Source organism: Ornithodoros turicata, chromosome 3, assembly GCF_037126465.1.
Source record: "Ornithodoros turicata isolate Travis chromosome 3, ASM3712646v1, whole genome shotgun sequence".
Lineage (NCBI taxonomy): Eukaryota > Metazoa > Arthropoda > Arachnida > Ixodida > Argasidae > Ornithodoros > Ornithodoros turicata.
Genome location: NC_088203.1, coordinates 20,932,462 through 20,952,026, shown reverse-complemented (window position 1 = coordinate 20,952,026; position 19,565 = coordinate 20,932,462). Strand labels below are relative to the sequence as shown.

Sequence of the window (19,565 nt, the reverse complement as noted above, 5' to 3'; positions counted from 1 at the left end):
GTAACTTTCGCCACGTGGACATGCCGCGTGTTTGTTACCAGCAACCGCGCAAGGAGCGGATGCAACAACTCGATCTGCGATCGTTCACGTTGTTGTAGCTTCTAGGGCAACCGATAAGGCGAGCAGTTAGAGTTGAAGGTTGATGGTACCCACATCGGCACTGTATCCGAGCACGTGAGATCCGCGACCGTGCCCGTTGAAAGAGACCTATCCACATCAGCATCCACGCGAATACTTAGTTTTTCTGTCTGCGCATTCACGTGGACATTAATTATACCCGCACATCGTCGGTCATTGCACTAGAATAGAAACTTGAACTTTTTAATCCATCGTACGCTATCGCCTTTGCATACGTAAGGGATAGCATTAGTTGTTCTGCGCACGCGCAAAACATAAAGAGGGATTGGCCTATTGCGCAGCACTGCCACACTATCCCTTATGTACGCAAAGGCGATAGCGTACAATGTACTAAAACTCTCTGATGTAATGCGTGGTCCAGCGTGATGTGGCAGCGATGGGCACCCTTCGCACCAGAGCAGAACATGCTCTACTCTTGACGTTGGGCGAATATGTTTCGGCCGTTTATGGTTATGACTGGGCTATTTATGTTTCCAAGTGTTTGGACATCTATTGTTGCAGCGAGCGATAATGAGGTGGAAAGGAGGCCACGAGGGCGGAGCAAAGTGGCAGGAAATTCCAGAGCGAGCGCGGCCTTTTATTCGCTGCTTGAGCCTTGGAGACGACTTCCTCCCTGTTGCTATGGGGAGGACGCTGCCCTCCCGAGCATCGGTCCGCGTAGAAATGGCGCGGTCCATCCGTTCGCGCGCCTCGTGGACGTACACGAATTTGCGCAGCTGCATGGGTGGCTCCTAAATACAGAGTACAACAGAAAAATGATAAGGGGCCTTGCCATGCAAGATTGCCAGTGTCGAGGATAAGAAGAGACAAAAACAGATTGAAGTACCAAATCAAATGCATCAGAATTTTGGGTATGTTTTCGTCATTTGATTGATAATAACTTGAGCTTTACCGTGAACCCAGCATATGAACCTTCGAAAATGCTCCGATTTTTAAAGAGTTGGAAAATATGAGAGAAAAATTACAGGAAAACATAAATATAAAAAATGTTTAGGTACTTCGCAGCTTATTTTGGTACCGAGGAATAACGCAATATTCTCGGATCAATCGTTACTGAAATGAACGGTATGTGAAATATCGTAATATATCAATATGTAGATTGTGTGTAGTACCGCTCTCACTGAAATGTGCTGGAGTACTCGCGTCGCATAATATGGTTATTTGCACTTGTGAACCCGCATCTTTGCATCCAAATAACTTTAATACAAACAAAGAAATCGGTTCCAAACGTCTAATGAAAATAACGATCGAAATAAAGTATACGGGTAATAAGTCGGTAGATGCCGATGATGCCCCATGCAAGTGTGTAAACATATAAACAGTCGTCGACAGCCTCGGACGACCGTGTAAAGATGGCGGCGAGCGCGGGAGAAGGCGAGGGCGGGGTGACGCTTTTTGTGTCATGCATATTAAGCTTCTCCCAGTGACCCAACTCTTGGAAACTAAAACGGCTCTGGGCGAAAGCGCTCGACGGCACAAGCTATATACCACAGTCCGTCGCGCGGCTCGCTACGACACTAGGGTAACGACACTAGGAGAACGAGAAAAAACAGACTTGTCATTTGAGCTTTCTTAGCCACTATTTACCGTTCACCAAAGCGTCGTTGACTGCTACGGCCGCAGGTCATAAGGTCACAAAAATGAAAAGGAATGCCCTGCTTAGAGCACTTTCGAAAGCGTGAGTGGAGAATTTTGCAGCTCACGCAGGAATGAATGACGTGGCGTGTGTGGCAGGCAAACAGAGAGTACAGCCTCCTGTGGCATCCGGTCACGGCAGCGACAGGATCAACTGACAACCAGCTCGATGTCATCGGATCACCTAAAAGTGGGCCGCCTCAGTTTGGCGCTGCCTTGTGAAAGTCAATCAGTTTCTCGAAGGGACAAGATTGTGTTCTGTTCCTGGGTGAGGCACGCAGGATTCGGTCAAAGTAGAAACGCTTCGCGATAGAGGGCGTGCAATTCTGGAACAGCTCCTTTTGTTATGAACAGTTTACGCTGCCTGGGTGCATGTTATTGACTCTGTAGCATGTTATTGACTCTGTGCATGTTATTGACTCAATCAAAATCAGTCAAAAAGGAGCAGAAAATATTAACACTTCGGTGTGATCTATTAAAAATTCTAAGACCTCACTCATCGCTGGGATCTTAGCATGAACTGAGCAGCACCTACAATTTTCACCCAACCATTTCATGGCGCGTTGCCCGGGAATTCTTTAGATCTGCGCACATTGCGTCTGAGGGCCATTAAAATAATAGTACTTGGAAATGTTCCTTTTATTATTATTATTACTTTCACGGGGTAAAACCTAATACAAAAAAGCAAGAACTATATCGCGGAGTAGAGACTTATCGATTTTCACTCTGGAGGCCATTATGGAAGAATATTAATCACTTACCTTCTCTCATTCTTCTTCGAGCAGCTTTGAAAAAGAAAGACGGCCTGTCATCAATGGACCCAATAAACTCGTTCGCTCAGAAGATGCACGCTCAAGTACTCAGAGTTCTTCAAGCGAGTACAACATGACCATCAACACCAGAATTTCAAGTGCAATCACTGATTGGTTATTCGGGTACACGGTACTTTTCAATGTTTCCTCACATTCAAAGAAAAGTCCTCTTGTATGGTTATTTTGTACATATGTGACACCCACCATATTATATACTACGATGTGTCAATTTATTTATTAGATGTCATTTTATTGATGTGATCACGTGGCTTGAAATTCTACGGTGCATACCCAAAAGGTCGTTTACAATACCTCGTCAAGAGGAATATGCGTGGGAGCTTCTAGATCCTCGAGAGCACTCAACATTGATCACATGTCATGCCATCGACACGAAGCTGCCCTTATGCTTTCGGATTAGTTCATGCTATCTGTTCCAGAAGCGCGAAAGAGCTGGGGATGATATGTGGCCGTGTTCGACGCTTCCTCGCGGTACAAAACTATCATATATAGATCATTGTCCAAAGTATTATTGTCACCATTACGTAATAGCTCGAAGCGTTGGAAATCCGGAACTACGTGTGTCAATAGCTTTGTGTGGTCAGTGCAGCTACCATAACGTATTTTTTTCAGTGAGTCTCATTCAATGCACGGCTCGCGTCAAATTGAACACGAACCCCGCTCCAGCCTGTGAAGCAGGAAGAGAGATACCCTGGCAGCGCCTAGCAGAAAACAACGCCTTCATAACGACGGTCACCCCTCTAACTGTAAATAGATGACTGAAACACCCTCCGCCGTTACTTCTGCTATGTACTACCGGGGTCCGCTGGCCGGAATGACGTTCAAGCTAACTCTGTTGCGAGCTGTACATCATTCCTGACCATTTGGACACGTGACACTGCCAAAAAGCATCGGAATCATGAAGGCCAAGAGCATGCCAGGGACTAAACTGCCAAGGTTTCCTCTCTGCGCATTGCAGACTGGATTTTGCACTGTTCATCGAAAACGCAACCATCTCCAGCGGCATGGCAGAGCGGATCAAGGCGTCCCGCCAAGGTCGTGCTGAAGACTGGGAGGTGGTGGGTTCGAGTCCTACCACCGGCTGTGCCGTCTGAGGTTTTCCCTGTGTTTTCCGAAGACTTTCCAGACGAATGTCGGCACAGTTCCCCCCGAAGTCGGCTCACGACGCATATTAACCTCCCTGTCCCCCACTCCCTCCCGCTTTGCTCTCTCCATCTGTTCACGTCTGTACGCCTCTCATAGCAACAGTTGCTTCGCGGCGCTAACACAGAATAAAAATCGAGCAACCATTTTTCAAGTTCGTTTTCCGTCCTTGGTCCCGAAATGCCTGTCATTGCCGCACGAAACGGTCTCCTTAATCCCCGCCCTCCACAAAATCGTATCAGGCTGTCTGCCACATCACGGATGCACTGCTAGGTCTGTTCAACACAGAATCCAGGCGAAAAGGAAATGATAGAAAGAAAAGACGCAGGTTGGGATGAAATTGCTTTGGGTGCTTCTGCTGTCCTCGAATTCGATTTTTACCCCCTTGTATTGCATTGCTCATGGCAAGCGTGGGCGAGATGGATGAGGTTTTCTTGTAAGGTAGGTTGGATTTGTATTCTAGACTGGAATTTCCTATGGCGACGGCGTCACAAAGCCGCAAAATAAGTATGGCGAAAGAAACGATAAGAAAAAAAATAAAGAAGAAAAGAGAAACGCGACGGCATTGTGTGTGGTGGGATCAACGAGGCATGGAAGACGTCGGCGGGTGGGGAATCCTTCCGGGAGGACGGTGATGTTGCGTATAAGTATCTTGCCAAGTTGCAACCTGCGCGTGCAAGGTGTTCCGATGGGATGATCTAATGAGAGGCAGATAGTAAGAGATACTCCTCCCACTGCACACACACTTAAGGTGTTATGTGCATACGTCAATTCCGCATAATTAGATCCCTTTCTCATCAGCTTCCGTGGCATATTCCAGCATGATCGCTCTCGACGCCGCGACTTGGAGGTGACGGGGCCCGAATCCTCGCACCGGCTATTCTGTCTGAGGTTTACCCTGGGTTTTCCGACGAATGTCGGCACAGTTCCCGCTGAAGTCGGCTCAGGACGCATACTAACCCCCTGTTCCCTACTCCATCCTGCCATGCTCTCTCCATCTGTTCACATCTGTACGCCGGTTATAGCCACAGTTGCTTCGAGGTACTGACACGGAATCAAAAAAAATAAAGAGAAAGCACTTCGCCACATAACTTAACCACCAACGATCGCACTCAGTGATACCGCTATCTCTCCCGGTTTGTGAGAGCGCGGGAAGTACCCCCCCCCCCCCTTGTGACAGTTAACATAACTGCGTAAACGTCACAAAACGGTCCGGTGTTCAACAAATCACGGAAGAGAGAACATTCGGGGTGACGCTCGGCTGCGAACGTGCCACGCGGTGAAATTCTGTTTCAAGACTGTGCAGCGTCGAGCATCGTTTTATCATGTATATCTCTCTTAAACCCCTCCGCGAAGCAACTTTAGCTATGAGCGGCGTACAGACGTGGACAGATGGAGAGACTACAGCGGGAAGGAGTGGGGGACAGGGGGGCTAGTATGCGTCCTGGGCCGACTTCGTGGGAAACTGTGCCGACATTCGTCTGGAATGTCTTCGAAAAACCCAGGGGAAACCTCAGACAGCACAGCCGGTGACAGGATTCGAACCCGTGTCTCCTCCCAGTCTCGGCGTGGAAAGCGATCATCTTAACCACTATGCCACGGGAGCTGGTCCACATCAGGTATAATTATGGGGAAAGCAGTTACGTTCTGGAATATATTTTCACGGGTATGTATGCTCGACTCATTTTCCAAGGAAGCCGATAGTGCGCTCTAAAAGACAGGTCCACGGCGTAATACATTGTATAATTAACACTGATGGCATCGCTGCTTTATGTGAACACTCCATGTCATAGTCGCGATTTATTTATTGTTGTTGTTGTCGTTGTTATGTGAACCTGAGTATTTGCTCAGCATCCGTGATGTAACGCCTTTTTACGCTTATCAGCTAAATAAATGAAAATGAAATAATAGGTTCTGCTGCAACCATTGCATCGAATAATACGGTAACCGCTTCTCGTTTGAGGAGAGAGGGGCGAGTAGTTTTTTGTGACAATGAACATAACTGCATAAGTGTCACAAAAAGACGTATGTCTCCCGTTCTCAACCAATCAGAGGAAATAGACGCCGGTTTTGCAGATGAGTTCTACGACGAGGCTGACATCCCCTCGATGACTGCAAGATGAGTAATTTCCTAAAATTCATTAATTAACTTTTACTTAGGGGATCTCGGGGAAAAGCGGGAGTTCAGAATGAGAGGCCATCCTAGTTGAAAGCCATTCCACGTTTGAAAAATTCTGAATCACGCACGTTTGTGAAGACATATCTACCCTCGAATTTTGATATGCAAATGAGCCGAAACCGCGGCGACCTGGAACGCAAGGAGTACAGCATTCATTTCAAGTCAGAGGGCCACGTGATTCGGAGCGATGGAGATAATTGGAGTAGGTGCCGACCTGCGGGCCAGATGAGCTGCTTTCGCGCCCAAATAAGCCTCCGTCGGCGAAGGTGATGCGCTTCTCAGGCGCGCTTTTTCAGTTTCGGCTCATTTGCTTATTAAAATTCGGGGATGGCTATCTTTACGCAAGTGTGTGTTTCAGGATTGTTTAAACATGGAAATTGCTTTCAACTAGGGTGCTCTCTCATTCTGATCTCCCGCTTTTGCCCGAAATCCCCTAATTGAAGAGTTAATTAAAGAGTTGCGACTTGTCATCCTAGGTTATCCCAGAAAAACGTAAAAGATGGCTCTGTGGACCGATCTGGACCTGCATTCAAAGTTTCACAGCGAAGAGGGTGATACAAGGGGAGAAAATGGGCACCGCGAATAGCGAAACTCATGCGGCTCTGACATCACAGGCCCCGCCGGCGCCAATGAGGCAGCGCATGACGAGTCACGTGCTTACGGCTGCCAATGGCAACTCTGAGATCTCTGACGTCTGCGCTTGCTCGGGAGTGTGTTCGAGGGCTTGTATCTCCCTAAGTACGACACGTAGAAGAGTAATTCTTTTTTTATCAGTAATCTGGCGCGCAATAAAATGCGTCCATGATGTAATGAACCACACGCATCTAAGTGTCCCAACCACTTTAATGAATTTTAGGTAATTAGTCATCTTGTAGTTGCATACTTTCTTCGAGAGGATGTCAGGCTAGCCGTATACCTCAACTGCAAAAACGGCATCTATTTTGCTCTGCTAGTTTTTTTTAATAAAAATTCTGTAACAAACAAAAATAAACGCCCTGTATAATGCGGCTTGCGAGACACGCGAAATACCTTGCTGCATTCTTCATGTTAGATCCCATGCTACAACTATACTCTCTGCTCGCTATCTTCTTGTTAATTATGCTCATTATCGACTACAAATCTATCGTCCAAGACTATCGGAAGCTGTAGTGAGAAACAAAAACAACAAACAATTGGCTTACACTACTCGCGACACGCATAACGAAAACGAAGCCTCGCTACTGTAATTGCTACTTTCTCTGCACAGAGAAAGTAGCAATTACAGTTGCGCCCCTTCTCCGGTATGAAACAAATAACGCGAGAGAATTGCTTGAATACACACCAGTTTCTTCAGAGAAGCATTTCAGTGAAAAAACGAAATGAGACTTGCACTGTCTCTCATATATGCACGACACGCCGACATTATATCTAAAAAAAATCATCGTGTGCTTTAGTACCTTCTAGATAAAAGGAAAAAAAAAAAAAATAGGAGAAGAGTCAGGCTAATGAGGTTGGCAGCGAATAAGATTTGCATTTTAACACCCAAGCTTCTCCGAGTTTTAGACGTGCCTTTCAAACACCAGGCGGGCGACAGGTGTCTTTTGGACACTTAAAGGCGGAAGGATCATTCTTATGCAGAGTGGAAAACAACTTTGAAGCGCTGAGGAAGAAGGTGCGTTAGTTTATGTACGGTGGGGTGTAGGTCACTGAATTACATTATGCTGCCAAAGAGATTTGCTGTGCACACGTTTTGCCTCAAAGCGCACAGGATGCCGCTCAAGAGATAGGCAAACTTTGGGAACTCTCAAGGCGGGCATATAAAGCGAGTAGGTTGAGACGGCTCGAAGTGCTACGAAGTTGCAGAACATCGTGCTTAATGTATTCGTCGCGTAGAAATGAATAGCGTCGCCTATATCCGAGTATTCAAGCGACGTCCCCGTGGAATATTGTACTGGAAGAAAATAACGACGACATTACTCATGCGGCAGAAATGTCGCCGCGTGTTATGTTAAGCAACCGCACGGCGCTGCAATAACGGGAGTGGCGTACCGCGCATTTAGCAGACGACAGCGTCCGCGTATTTTCCCTGTCGTCTGCTACCGAATATCTGGTTGCTACTCCGCAGTATATTTCCCCACGGTTAGCATTGCCTGGATACAGAAGGTTGCTTACTGCGTCCTCAAAACTCCTTCGTACGTAGACATATGAGGTCCGCCGATCGCAACAGTTAGCGAAGATGACAACCAATCGCCGCAGACTATTTTGTAACCCACGGTTTCTGTGGCTACCAGTGGCTGCCCACGCGGTTGATGGCGGCTAGTTTCCATAGCTACGGCCGCTGAAAGCAACGTCGCAACTGGTGGACACGTCACTGGTACGTCACGTCGCTCAAGCAATCAGGCTTTGTCTCTACGTGGTGTTGGCAGTGCACGAAAAAGACACTGGCGCTGAGCGATCGCGGTTACGTGGCAGCAGAATGCTACGACGTTTTTCACATTTTTCGTTCGAGTATTCTAGGGAGTGCCGCTCGTGTGAGTAGATGTTAGGTGTACCGACAGATGGAACATGATGGTGAAAACATAAAGAAATAACATGGGATGCGTATTAACCACCAAAAAGAAACAAAAAGGAGAAATACAAGGTAATAGGGGTAAAAATTTCGATACTTGTAATAAAGACTGACTATGAGTGACAAGCAAACAAACGCAAGGGTAATGTTAAAGGTGTTGTGCATAATACTTCACCCCAGAGTGTTGAAGAAAAAGAAAAAGTGTTGTTTTCCCGTCTATTTTGAACATACGTCCCTGTTAAGGTAACACGAAATTGTAAAAATGTATCCTCACGGAATGAATAATGTCATTACCTTGACATCGATACATATGGAACGGTATTCATATGTTACCTGGTTTGTTATTTATGCGCGAACGCCCTTTTTCCTTTGACGGATCAAAGGGGGTGGGGAGCGATCGGCCCCCTAAATGTTTCTCTCTCTCTCCCCTCCCCCACCCAGCCTCTGAGAAAAAGCCGCCCCCCCCAAAGGGTCCGCCCCCGCCGTGTCTCCCACTCCTTCCAGCTGTCCTCTGTCCATCTGTCCACGTCTGTACGCCGCTCATAGGCACAGTTGCTAACAGGGAATTTTTAAAAAATACGCGAACGAAAGTGCAATTTGCGCGTTCCTCCCTGTCTTCTTCTCAAGGAGCGCATCAATGCTGAGCAGTGGTGGTGGTGGTGCTTCTGAAAAGAGGGGGGGGGGGATATATTTACTAGAACAAAGAAAAAAAACGGGAGGAAAGGTCAGCCAACCCGCATGTCGGCTTGCTATTCCGCAAAAAGGAACAAAATGAAATGAAATAAAAGTAAAATAAAAAGAAAAGAAAAGAATGGGAAAATAAAGGAGAAACTAACAAAAGGTGAAAGCAAGATGAGATTGATTAAAGACAAAATGACTTTTTAAAAAAAGATGAGGGTAATGCGTATGAGTGTGAGAGAGTGCGTTGTCGGCATCACAGAGGTGGGCGACGTCACGATTAACGCTCTGGAGAAATGTGCGTCCTTGGCCGACTTCTAAGGGAACTGCCTCCTCAGACGATCTGTCCAATCAATGCGTAATTCACGGACAACGCGAGGGACAAATCCCGTTCCTTTTGTATTGCTGTCAAGGCAACGACCACATTTATTTCGCGAGCAGAGTCTTTTTTTTTTTTTTTTTTTGACTTAAGTGGCCCTTCAAGTAGGCTTCCATGGCGAATTCCATTGACAGATCGGAATCAAAGGCTTGCTCCAGGAAAGTGCAAGAAGATGTAGAAGCGTGTAGGATCACATGAAACATGTCGCGAAGCAAGGCGAACCAGACGTCGGCGGCCCCAAGCAGCGTGACAACGTGCGGAAATTGTTGTATTGACAGACCTAAGCCATGCATGGGGTGTTCCATTGGGGAAAGAGAGGGACAAACATTTTGACGTTCCAATTTTGCGTGGGTTCACGTGGAGCAAAACGAGCGGAAGGCGATGGAAAAGAACAGGCATGTGCACGACATGGGAAGGGAGCCAGTAGTGAGATTTAGCACATCGTACACTATCGCCTTTGCGTATACGTAAGAGATAGCGTTGGTGATTCTGCGCGCAAAACATAAAAATAGCTTCGCGCACTGCTTAGAACTACCATGCTATCATTTACGTACGCAAACGCGATCGCATACGATGGATTAAAACTTGGATGTATTAAATACGGGTATGTCTCTTAGGTAGCGCCAAAATTAGTGTCGCACTAGCGATCGTCGAGCACAACAATCTATAGCAGGACGTGATTGCGAAAACTCCTGGCGTAGCTACGTCGTTGTGTACACCAAGTCAGAGAAAAGAGACCTGTACTCTAGCAGCATGTACCGTGCGAAACGTGCTTTGCTGAAGGCAGACACTATTCCATTAGTGATATAAACCCGTACGGCCCCATCGGGAGTAAGCAGTTGAGCCACGCACACGTGGGCCAAAATTTGGTATCTCAGGGGAAGTCGCCTCGAGATATTGCATCAATTGCGAAGGTAAGGCACGTCCGCAGAAGAGAAACATGTTCATCTAGTAGGCTGCAGAATTTAATGTCCTATAGGTGGTGAAATAGAATACTTACAACGTGGCCGCAGAGGTTGTCTCCAAGCCAGAAGTTCGTCTTCATTGCTTATGCACAGCCAGTTGGATTGCCGATAACTTTTAGTGTGGATGCCTGAAAGAAGTGATCAAGTTGTAGAGTTGTATAGCGCGTGCAACTCACCTCAGTTTCAGCACTACCTCACCATCCCACCAACATAGACACGTGGATGATGAAATTACCATATCGCACTAAAGCAGAACACGCTGCAGTAGAGCCCTGGACCGGCAATCGAGTAGATGTGGGTTCGAGTCCTGCAGCTGGCTAACCTTTCAGGCTGAACCTGGCTTCTTCCATTACCATATCATACTAAACCAGAACAGGGTCGGTATCCTAAACGATATTGTGCGATCCACAGGCGCGCTCACGAAAGGGAAGGGGGGGGGGGGGGTGACGAGCGGTCTTCCTGCCTAGATGGGTACCGCAGGGTACACCATCATTCACAAGCTATGTACTTCTGGAAGCGAGAGCGCTTCTCGACTGCTGAGCAAAGTGCGTTTACTTACCATAAGACCACACTGACGAGATTAACGAAGAATAGACAAGGGTCCTAGTTCGAAAGAGCGGCACAGTTGCTCACCTTTTCGCACTCTCTCCTGCCAAACCCAGCAGCCGTGGTCGTGACGCTGGTTACAATAACCGGTCCAGCAAAGACAAGCTGCTAAAGTTAGCACCACCACCACTGTCCCCTCAACGAAGTTGTCGTCATAATGTTACTTAGGCATTTCATGCAGTGTACAGCTAATCAGCAAACGTTTTACTTTGCAAGACCGCACCATCTATGCGGTTTATACTATAATTCTTACTATTTATTGCTGCCATGGCACAGTAATTGCGCCAGAATTATAACAAAATAAGAAATAAATACTGCAGTTGCTATCACTAGTGTTGTACTATTATTTCACTGTACAAGTTCGTTGTGCGTACACTGAATTCACGCCTATACACAATTACGTCTCAACTGCTTGCGCGATCGGGCTATAGGTGGTGTTGCGGAGGCGTCTCAATGGGCATTCGGCATGAACCCGCTTAGAACGCGCCGCGGTAAACTTCAAGTTCGCAGTGTTTCTGAGTGAAGCGTCGAAGTGCTAATTACCCTGTTTTATTATGCTTGATGATGTGTCGACGTCAGTGCTTCATGTTAGCTTTCGTTACGTGTTCAAAATCAAATACAATTAGTTTAACGTTGATTAGTTCACACACACACACACACACACACACACACACACACACACACACACACACACACACACACACACACAATGGAATGATGATGTGGTGGGCCATTCTCCGCCGTTATGGCGGTACACTGCCCCATTGCGCTTGTGGAAAGGATGAGAAAATGATGATGATGATGGAAAGGTGTCCGGTTAGAGTGATAAATGCACAAAAAAGTGGTGCATCTGCGAAAAGTTTGAATCGTAATATTGGGCAGAGAAAACTTGTGTTGTGGATTCGCTATTTTTTTTTGTACTAAAGTTTTTGGCATAATGGGGTTAATGTTGACAATGTTGTTGTGGGAACAGTTTTGACATAATAATGGGACAGTGAAAAACAGACAAAGGTTATAAAAAATAAGATAAGGACCTTTAGGTTAGAAACAGCAGAGGTTATCCCAGAAATGAAATTCAATGACAACATTAACTTAAGCTATCTATATTTTGTTTGACATGAAGGACATCAAAACTGAGAATGAGAGAGGGTGGCATCTATTTATGTAAAGAATAATCGTTATGCAGTTTTCGTCGCTGCTACGGGTCTGGTGGTAGGGTATTTGACGCACCCAGTAAATACCTCCTTCCACGCAAGTTTTCGATGCCCGACAACGCCCTGAAAGCAGTGTTCGAGTTGCGCATCCTCACTCAGGGAGGACCACCATGGCTGCGCCTCTATTTGCTTACCCCACGTTGTTACTGTCGTCAGCCGCGATAGAACCCGCTACCTTTGAGCTCAGCAAGGCAGCACGCTACCGACTGAGCCGCTCAGTTCGACCACAAACGCCCATCTAGCCCGTTACTTCAAAGAAGGAAGTCGCTGAAAAGGTTAGCCAGCTGTATGAATCGAACCCACATCATCTGATTCGACTTACTTCTTTCATTGTTCTTAGGCAGTTGAGGCTTGTGGGTTGTGTTGTCCTTTCTTCTGTGTTTCCGCCTCAGAACATAAATTTCTATCGTTGCCCGTTGCTTCACGATTATCTTACCTGCATCTCCATCGTCGTCATCGTCGTACATATCCCCGATGCATGGCCCTTGATGCGGGCCGTAATCCGGACATGGTGCGGATCTCCTTCCGTCTGGACAGTGACCTCTCATCAGAGGTCTCTCCCACGAAAATGCACCGGGCATCCGATGATCTCTTACTTTTTCACCGCACTGACTACACACTGCACAATCAACCGTTCGATGCCCCGACTCCGGACTTCGCGAAAGCGACCGCGATCTCCGTCTATTATGCTCTTTTCTGCGATCACCAAAAGCGGCGTGTCCGGTACAGTGGTCCACAGTCTCCCAGCGCACTTTGGAAGCCCGTTCCCTTCTCTGTCGGTAATCCAACGCGGTCTGTTGCTTTGGTATTGCTCCACCTTCTAACGTGTACGGAGAAACGCTAGAGTTATGCGTGTCTTCCCCTTTGCCTTGATTCGACGCTGAACTGTCGGTTTGTTCCGTGCTGTCGTCGTTCTTTGTCGAATCTGCCTCTAATGTTATGACACTTTTTCCTTCCGAATCCGTAGTGGATATATTGGAAGCGTGGCTGATTTCGAGAGACTGGTCTAGCACGTTTGTGGCCGTAACCGGGGCGTCGGGAAGTGGACATTCGATGCTGGGGCTTCCGAATGCCGTTGCGGCGGTGTCGAAGCTAGGGCTCGTGACGTCATCGCAGCCTATGCATTCTGTCGTAGAGTTGTGTTTTCCTTCGTTTACTGGTGCAGGTTCAGCTTTCGGGTCGGATTCTTCAGCGGGTGAGGTGTTGTTCGTTTCCTTAATGATGTCTGGTGGCTGATACCGCTCTGTTATCTGCTGGTCTGAATTGCTATTCTCTTCAGATACCTCAGACACCGTGGACAACTCGTCGTATTGCCTGATTTCCGTTCGGCTTATCGCGTTCTGTACGTCTCGAAATGTCATTAGGGGCATCATAATAGCTTCGAGCTCGTCGTCCTCGTCGTTCTGACCATCGTCATCCTCCTGACCAAAAGTTTCTAGGTTAAGTTCAGCTGGCTCGCCAGACGACTCCTGCTGTGGTTCGACATCTTTCAAGTCCGCTTTTTCTAAATCTAGATCGGCGTCGTCGTCGTCTTCAGATTTTTCGCTGCCATCGAAGCCTTCTGCCCGTCCTAGAGAATATTCACCAGACTCGGACGACGAGGACGCTTGCTCTCCTTTCTTAGTCGATTCGTCTGACGAATCCGCGTGTCCTTTTTCGGTTTCCTCATCGGATAGCATCCCTTCATCAACATCCTGAAACTGCAGTGGTGGCTTAGCCGTCGGTTCATCACTCGGCGATGGGATTTTCGACCCCTGTCCATTTCTCGAAGATGGCGAACTGAAGACGCTAGCTGAAGATGCGCTTTCGAAAGAAGTATCTGTCCCGTCCCTTCGAGACAGACTTCCAGAAGGAGCACTGTCGCGGATTTGTTGCGAATGTTCAGTTGCAGTGGCGTACTCCGATGTGCTGTCGCTCGTGTCCATACATTTCTGGTCCTTTTGTTGAGCGCACTTGCCGGAACTGCTTGTCGACCTCTCGCTGCGTGATGATTCTCGTTCGGTAAATTGACTACTAGATGATTCGCTATCTGGAGAAGTTAACGCTTCCGCTGGAATATGTGAGACGTCTCTGATATCCGCCGTTAGATCTGGTGGAACGGTTTTGGTTTGTACTGGTGCTACTAGTCGCCTTAATGGTTCCTTTGTGGCTCCTTTTACGGAAGGCGCTTGCTTTTCTTCGATTGCTATAGGGCTGTGCTTATTTTCACTAAATGTGTCTACGGTACTGTCTTTATTTGCTAGTGTTTGTTGAAGCGGAGTCGTCCTTGTCATCAGCGCTGGTCCATTCTTTTCAGGCTGTTTGATTGGTTGCTCTGGTTTAGGCAAGCGTTGACTGTTCGCACCTGGTTTCGCAATCTCTGTTCCGTGTCGCGCATGGTACGTTGAGTTACTTTCGCTCGACCTATAGTGGTTGTGGTGACTGTGCGGCTTCGGGGAGGGAAGCAGTCTTTGTTGCTTGTTGATCAGGTCAACTTCCATTACCTCGTCTTCCTCACTGTCGTCGCTTACAGACGTGCCGGCTCTCCTGTTCTCTTTAACAGCAGCTTTTCTCCGGTGGTTTGGCTTATGTTTTGGGTTGCGTGATCCGGAAGCCCTGTGAAGCACATTGGAGATTTAGAGTGTGGTACGGAACGTGAAACAATGCCAAGAAACATTATCGCCATTTACAAGAAACAAAAAATCAAGAAATGAAGACAGCGAAAACAAACAACAAACAACGGTGCGCGTATTACGTTATGGGAGCAGGTTGCTGTACTGTCAAGATGATAGATGAGGGGACGACAACAACAACAATAAACGATGGAAAAGTGATGATGACATGGGATGTATCCCCGTGGCAGCAACAGGACCGCACTCCACAAGATGAGGGGAGGCAAAGTAAATACTAAGCGAATACCATGTGATGGTAGGATATCATAAGGGAAAGATAAGGAAAGGTGGAAAGACGAAGGTGTGAGCCAAGGAGTACAATACTAGAGATCATTAGCTCAAATTCGAGAGACATATACAGGATAGGCCCAGAAGCAGTGGCGCAGCAAAGGGGGGGGGGTAGGAGGTTAGGGGGCATAGCCGAAATCGTAAATGTTTCGTACAACCGCCCTTTTTGTGTCTTCTGATCTTAAAATACTGGAAGTATATTAGTTTACGCATGCTATAAGGACACTGCGCCCTGGCTTAACAGCGCGTTATAGGGTTGGCTATGGTTGAGTGTACGACGCATGTCAGTGTCAAGTTTTTGGTGTTGTCACATAACTGTTGCATGTTTGACAGTTCGAGTAGGTGGCAATGCTAGTAAGAGTAGACGCAGCCGCATCGCAGCAGCATCGAAGTCTTGACTGCATGAACAGGGGCAAGTACTCGGACGTAAAATTCATGCTTGAAACATGGTAACTAAACAAACGTTGCAGATATGCGCTCAAGATGAAATGGCACGTGCATATAACGTATGTTTCGTGCGCGTCACATTCGAAATCCCCATCGATAAAATTACAATATTTGTAAAAGTCTCTGATGTCTGGTTACGAAGACATAATTTGCAGTGCATGCCGCATGCCAGATCCCATATGATTTCTTGGAAAGCAAACTGAACTCATTTACCTGGGTGAGAGCGTAAGGTAAGCAGGAAAACTCGTCTTTGTGGGTTGCGGGCAATCCGTCTGTGTAGCCTGTGTCCTCAAGAGGGCTCTCCTTCGACCAGCACCGAACGCTGAAGCGTCAAAGTATTCATGGTAGTGGTGCGCTTCCAAGAGCCTTTCGTGGGAACTGCCTGGAGGCGACGCCGTCATGGCTCGCCTGTTTGCTAAGTTCAAGGGCGTCGACGTAGCCACTGGTCCCAGAGACAGTTCAACGTCTTCCAACCCTCCGGCCACAGTATTGCTCCTCACCAGCGTACGCGAATCAAAACTAACATGCTTGGGCCGCCGCCCGTCCATCAGGAGGTCCGGAGACTTCAAGCCTCCGTCACTCCGCCTCCTCCTCCAGAAACCGCCGTCGGTTAACGCATCGACGCTGCGACACGGACCTATCTGTCCTCGTTCATACTGCAGGTTTAGCTGCGAAGGCCGTGAAGGACATCGAGAGAAACAGCTCAAAATACTGCTATCGATGCTCCCCTGGCTTGTACTGCCATAGCTGTTGCAACTCTGCAGCCGCGACCGAGCAGAGAAAGACCTGGAATGCGCGACGATCCGCACCGCGTCACTGTCTGTGGAGTCGAGGTTGCTGTAGCGGAGTTTCGGGTCTTGTAAGCAGAAGGGCTTGGGACGACGACGGAAACCCGAGCTGGCAAAGTCATCATCGTCCCCAGGCTGGCAGGACTGAGTCGCTGGAGGTGGCGGCGGGGTAGGGATATTGTCGTCGCTCGATGCACGTTGTAGACAGGAAAAGAAGGCGGCGTTGCAGGGACCACTGCTGGCAGCGTTGGCAAGGCAGCCAAAGATACGATGGGTACGTTTGCCATCGAGTACGGCGAGTTCTTTGCGGGTAATGCAGTATTGTTCTCGTATGTCCTCGCGCGAATAGATTGGATGGCCCTTTCGGCAGCGGAGCACGGTTACCTTACGTTTCACCATGTCATCGTCGGAGTCGTAAGTGATTGCGTCGATGGAGAGGTCGACTTGCGTGCCGGCGTCGACTAGGTTGTGGATTGGCGTGGACGTCTGGATCAGGCGGGCGGTGTCGGTGTGGCCGCCTGCAAAACAGAACATGGGAAAATTTACTTTTTACTTCCTGTACGAGAGCATGCAATACATAGCTCCTCCCATAAATGACGAAACGCATGATAATAGAAATATACACCTACTACTGTACTAACATCCACGGATTTGTTTAGTGATCATCGACGGTAAAGAATTCGTATACGTGAACGTATTCGGCCGAAATGCTTTCAATCCAAAACACTTCGCGAATAATTATGCGAAGTATATCTGCGATGACTTTTAATCCCCGCGGGATTGCAATGAAATATTGTGAAAAATTGTAGTAAAAAGCTCGCGGACTAACAACCGCTTCTACTGCAATTTTGGGGACACAGTTCGGGGAAAACAAGTTCCTCTTTTGGAATATAGGTTGCACCTTTCTTTCGTCCCTTTTGTAAAATCTACATCTGTTGTCGCCACAGCATTTTGCCTTTAATATTTTGGAAATTACGAATCTAAAGGCAATTATAAGGGCATGTACAAGTAAGAACACACATTCTCACGACTATCTCCTCTTGTGGCACCTCTAAAATATAAGTTTTGTCTCACTTCCGTGAGGATTTAAAGTAAGATAAGTAAGGAATTAACGTAAACATTATCATCAAAATACAGAGTTTCCTCAAACACATGTACAGAAATATGGAACGTGCAACGAATGAGTTACAGAATGTCGAACACGTCTATCTCACTGCAACTTACTGAGATACTAGTTTACCTCGCATTTACCACACTTTGGCGATATTTATACCGTGGAACATTGATTCCACACACACTGGAACATCACTTCGTCGTCCCATAATCCTTCGCAACTCCAGAATGCACGTTTGAATGATACGTGCCGCTTCACCATGTCAGGGTCAGGTGTTTTACGCGGTTATCACAGAGGCACCCACGATTCCTCATATATTTCCAAATATTGCGACTTGTAGTATTCTGGCCCAGAGGCGCGGGACGCACCGGGGAAACATCGCGCTACACCCGCACCCGGGAGGCGGACCGCTCAGCCATTGTACGTCAGCGACCAATAAACCAAAGTAAGGTACACCACCATCAGTTCCACACCATCCAGGCATTTGTGCGATTTTGTGCAGACCGCAAGTTGGGGAACGCAGTGTGACTGACAGTGTGTGTGAAGTGCGTGTGGACAGTGAGTGTGAGCGACGGGCTGAGTGCCTTTGTCACTCTTATAGTAGTTAGCTATTTTTGGTTTTCTAAGTGATCTGGAGTAGCCGCCTCTCGTAATGAGTGCTTATTTCTCAATTTTTTTCTTCTCAACTCAACTCAAGGCACACCATAATGCAACAGCGTAGAACGACCTAAGCGAAATTAAGGTCCCGCAAAATATTCCGCAAGAGTCCTACCATGCGAATTCAACAAATGATCACGTCTTGGCTCCCAGGTGCATAGTGGGGCGAGTCCAGCAGTGTAGAGCCCTGCGCGGATGAGATTTTTGGCATCCGCATCCGACCCGCATCCGCAGCATACACAACAGTTTACATCCGCATCCGATCCGCTGAAAAAAACGCACCATCCGCATCCGATCCGCAAAATCCGCACGTTTTGAAGGACGCGTAAAGACCGCCGCAAGCATTTGTTGGTATAATTTCGGATATGCTTCCACGCTGTCACGGAAGGACCCATGACGACAAGCGACGGGAAACGTTTCAACAAACGCGATAGGGAGAGACTTCTGGAACGCGTGGAACGCTACCTTGTCGGTGCACGTGCGGTTCGAGACGTCAGAATACGTTCTCTCCTGTCTTGGCCGTGCATGGTCAAAGGTGAACCCGAGCATCCGCCCGCTGTCGCCGCGCAATGCAAATAAATTGCTAGTGGACAAATTACAGCACGCGGTATATCCGCATCCGATCCGCTACCGATCCGCTGCCTTCGTAACCGCATCCGATCCGCATCCGACCTCGCGCCACCCGCATCCGATCCGCACACCGCAGAAAGTTCTAAATTTTCATCCGAATCCGCAAGCATCTTGCGGATATCCGCGGATATCCGCTTCCATCCGCGGATGGTGCAGGGCTCTACAGCAGTGGACCGAGCCGACGACCTCCTGAAACCGTGCGTCCCCACCACACCGTCAGTGCGTTCCTATGCCCCGCCAATGTGGAAGCCAGTGTTCGCAGGCCTCCTGTACATTCCTGTCCTGACATTCCTGGTCTTCTGAAGAAAAACTCTGTGCCTTCCGTTGTTGCTCATCAACTTACGCTGGAGCACCTCAGCTCAGCTTACTCTCAACGGCCCCCTGTGTAGACTGATGGATCAGTGTTTCAAGGCGGTTCAACAGGAGCCTTTTACATCCCACATGAAAACGTTAAGATGGCGTAGAAACTCTGCTACGAAACAGTCTGCCGAGTCAGGCAGCTCTTCGTTATACTAACCGCGTTGAACCACATTGTATCAGCGCTAGGCGCGTGAACTGCGTTCACGTACAGTATGGCGGCGCTAGAGGCTCTGGGAAGTTATTGCACCAGAACAATCGGCGCCCTAGACACCATGATAGTCCCTACATACAACCGGATCATAGCATGTGTTTCCA

The 19,565-nt window shown here is 47.8% G+C and overlaps 1 protein-coding gene across 2 annotated transcripts in view; it reads right to left on the bottom strand.

The window, feature by feature from the left end:
• The window catches only part of LOC135388268 (uncharacterized), a 543,978-nt gene that overhangs the window by 58,025 nt on the left and 466,388 nt on the right, over positions 1–19,565 (bottom strand). For both annotated transcript variants that reach the window (XM_064617697.1, XM_064617698.1), the window contains 4 exons: positions 15,915–17,007; positions 12,752–14,910; positions 10,531–10,623; positions 2,535–2,558 (listed from right to left, as the gene is read on the bottom strand). In XM_064617697.1, the coding sequence (XP_064473767.1) occupies positions 2,535–2,558; positions 10,531–10,623; positions 12,752–14,910; positions 15,915–17,007 (3,369 nt within the window). The remainder of the gene's footprint in view (positions 1–2,534; positions 2,559–10,530; positions 10,624–12,751; positions 14,911–15,914; positions 17,008–19,565) is intronic.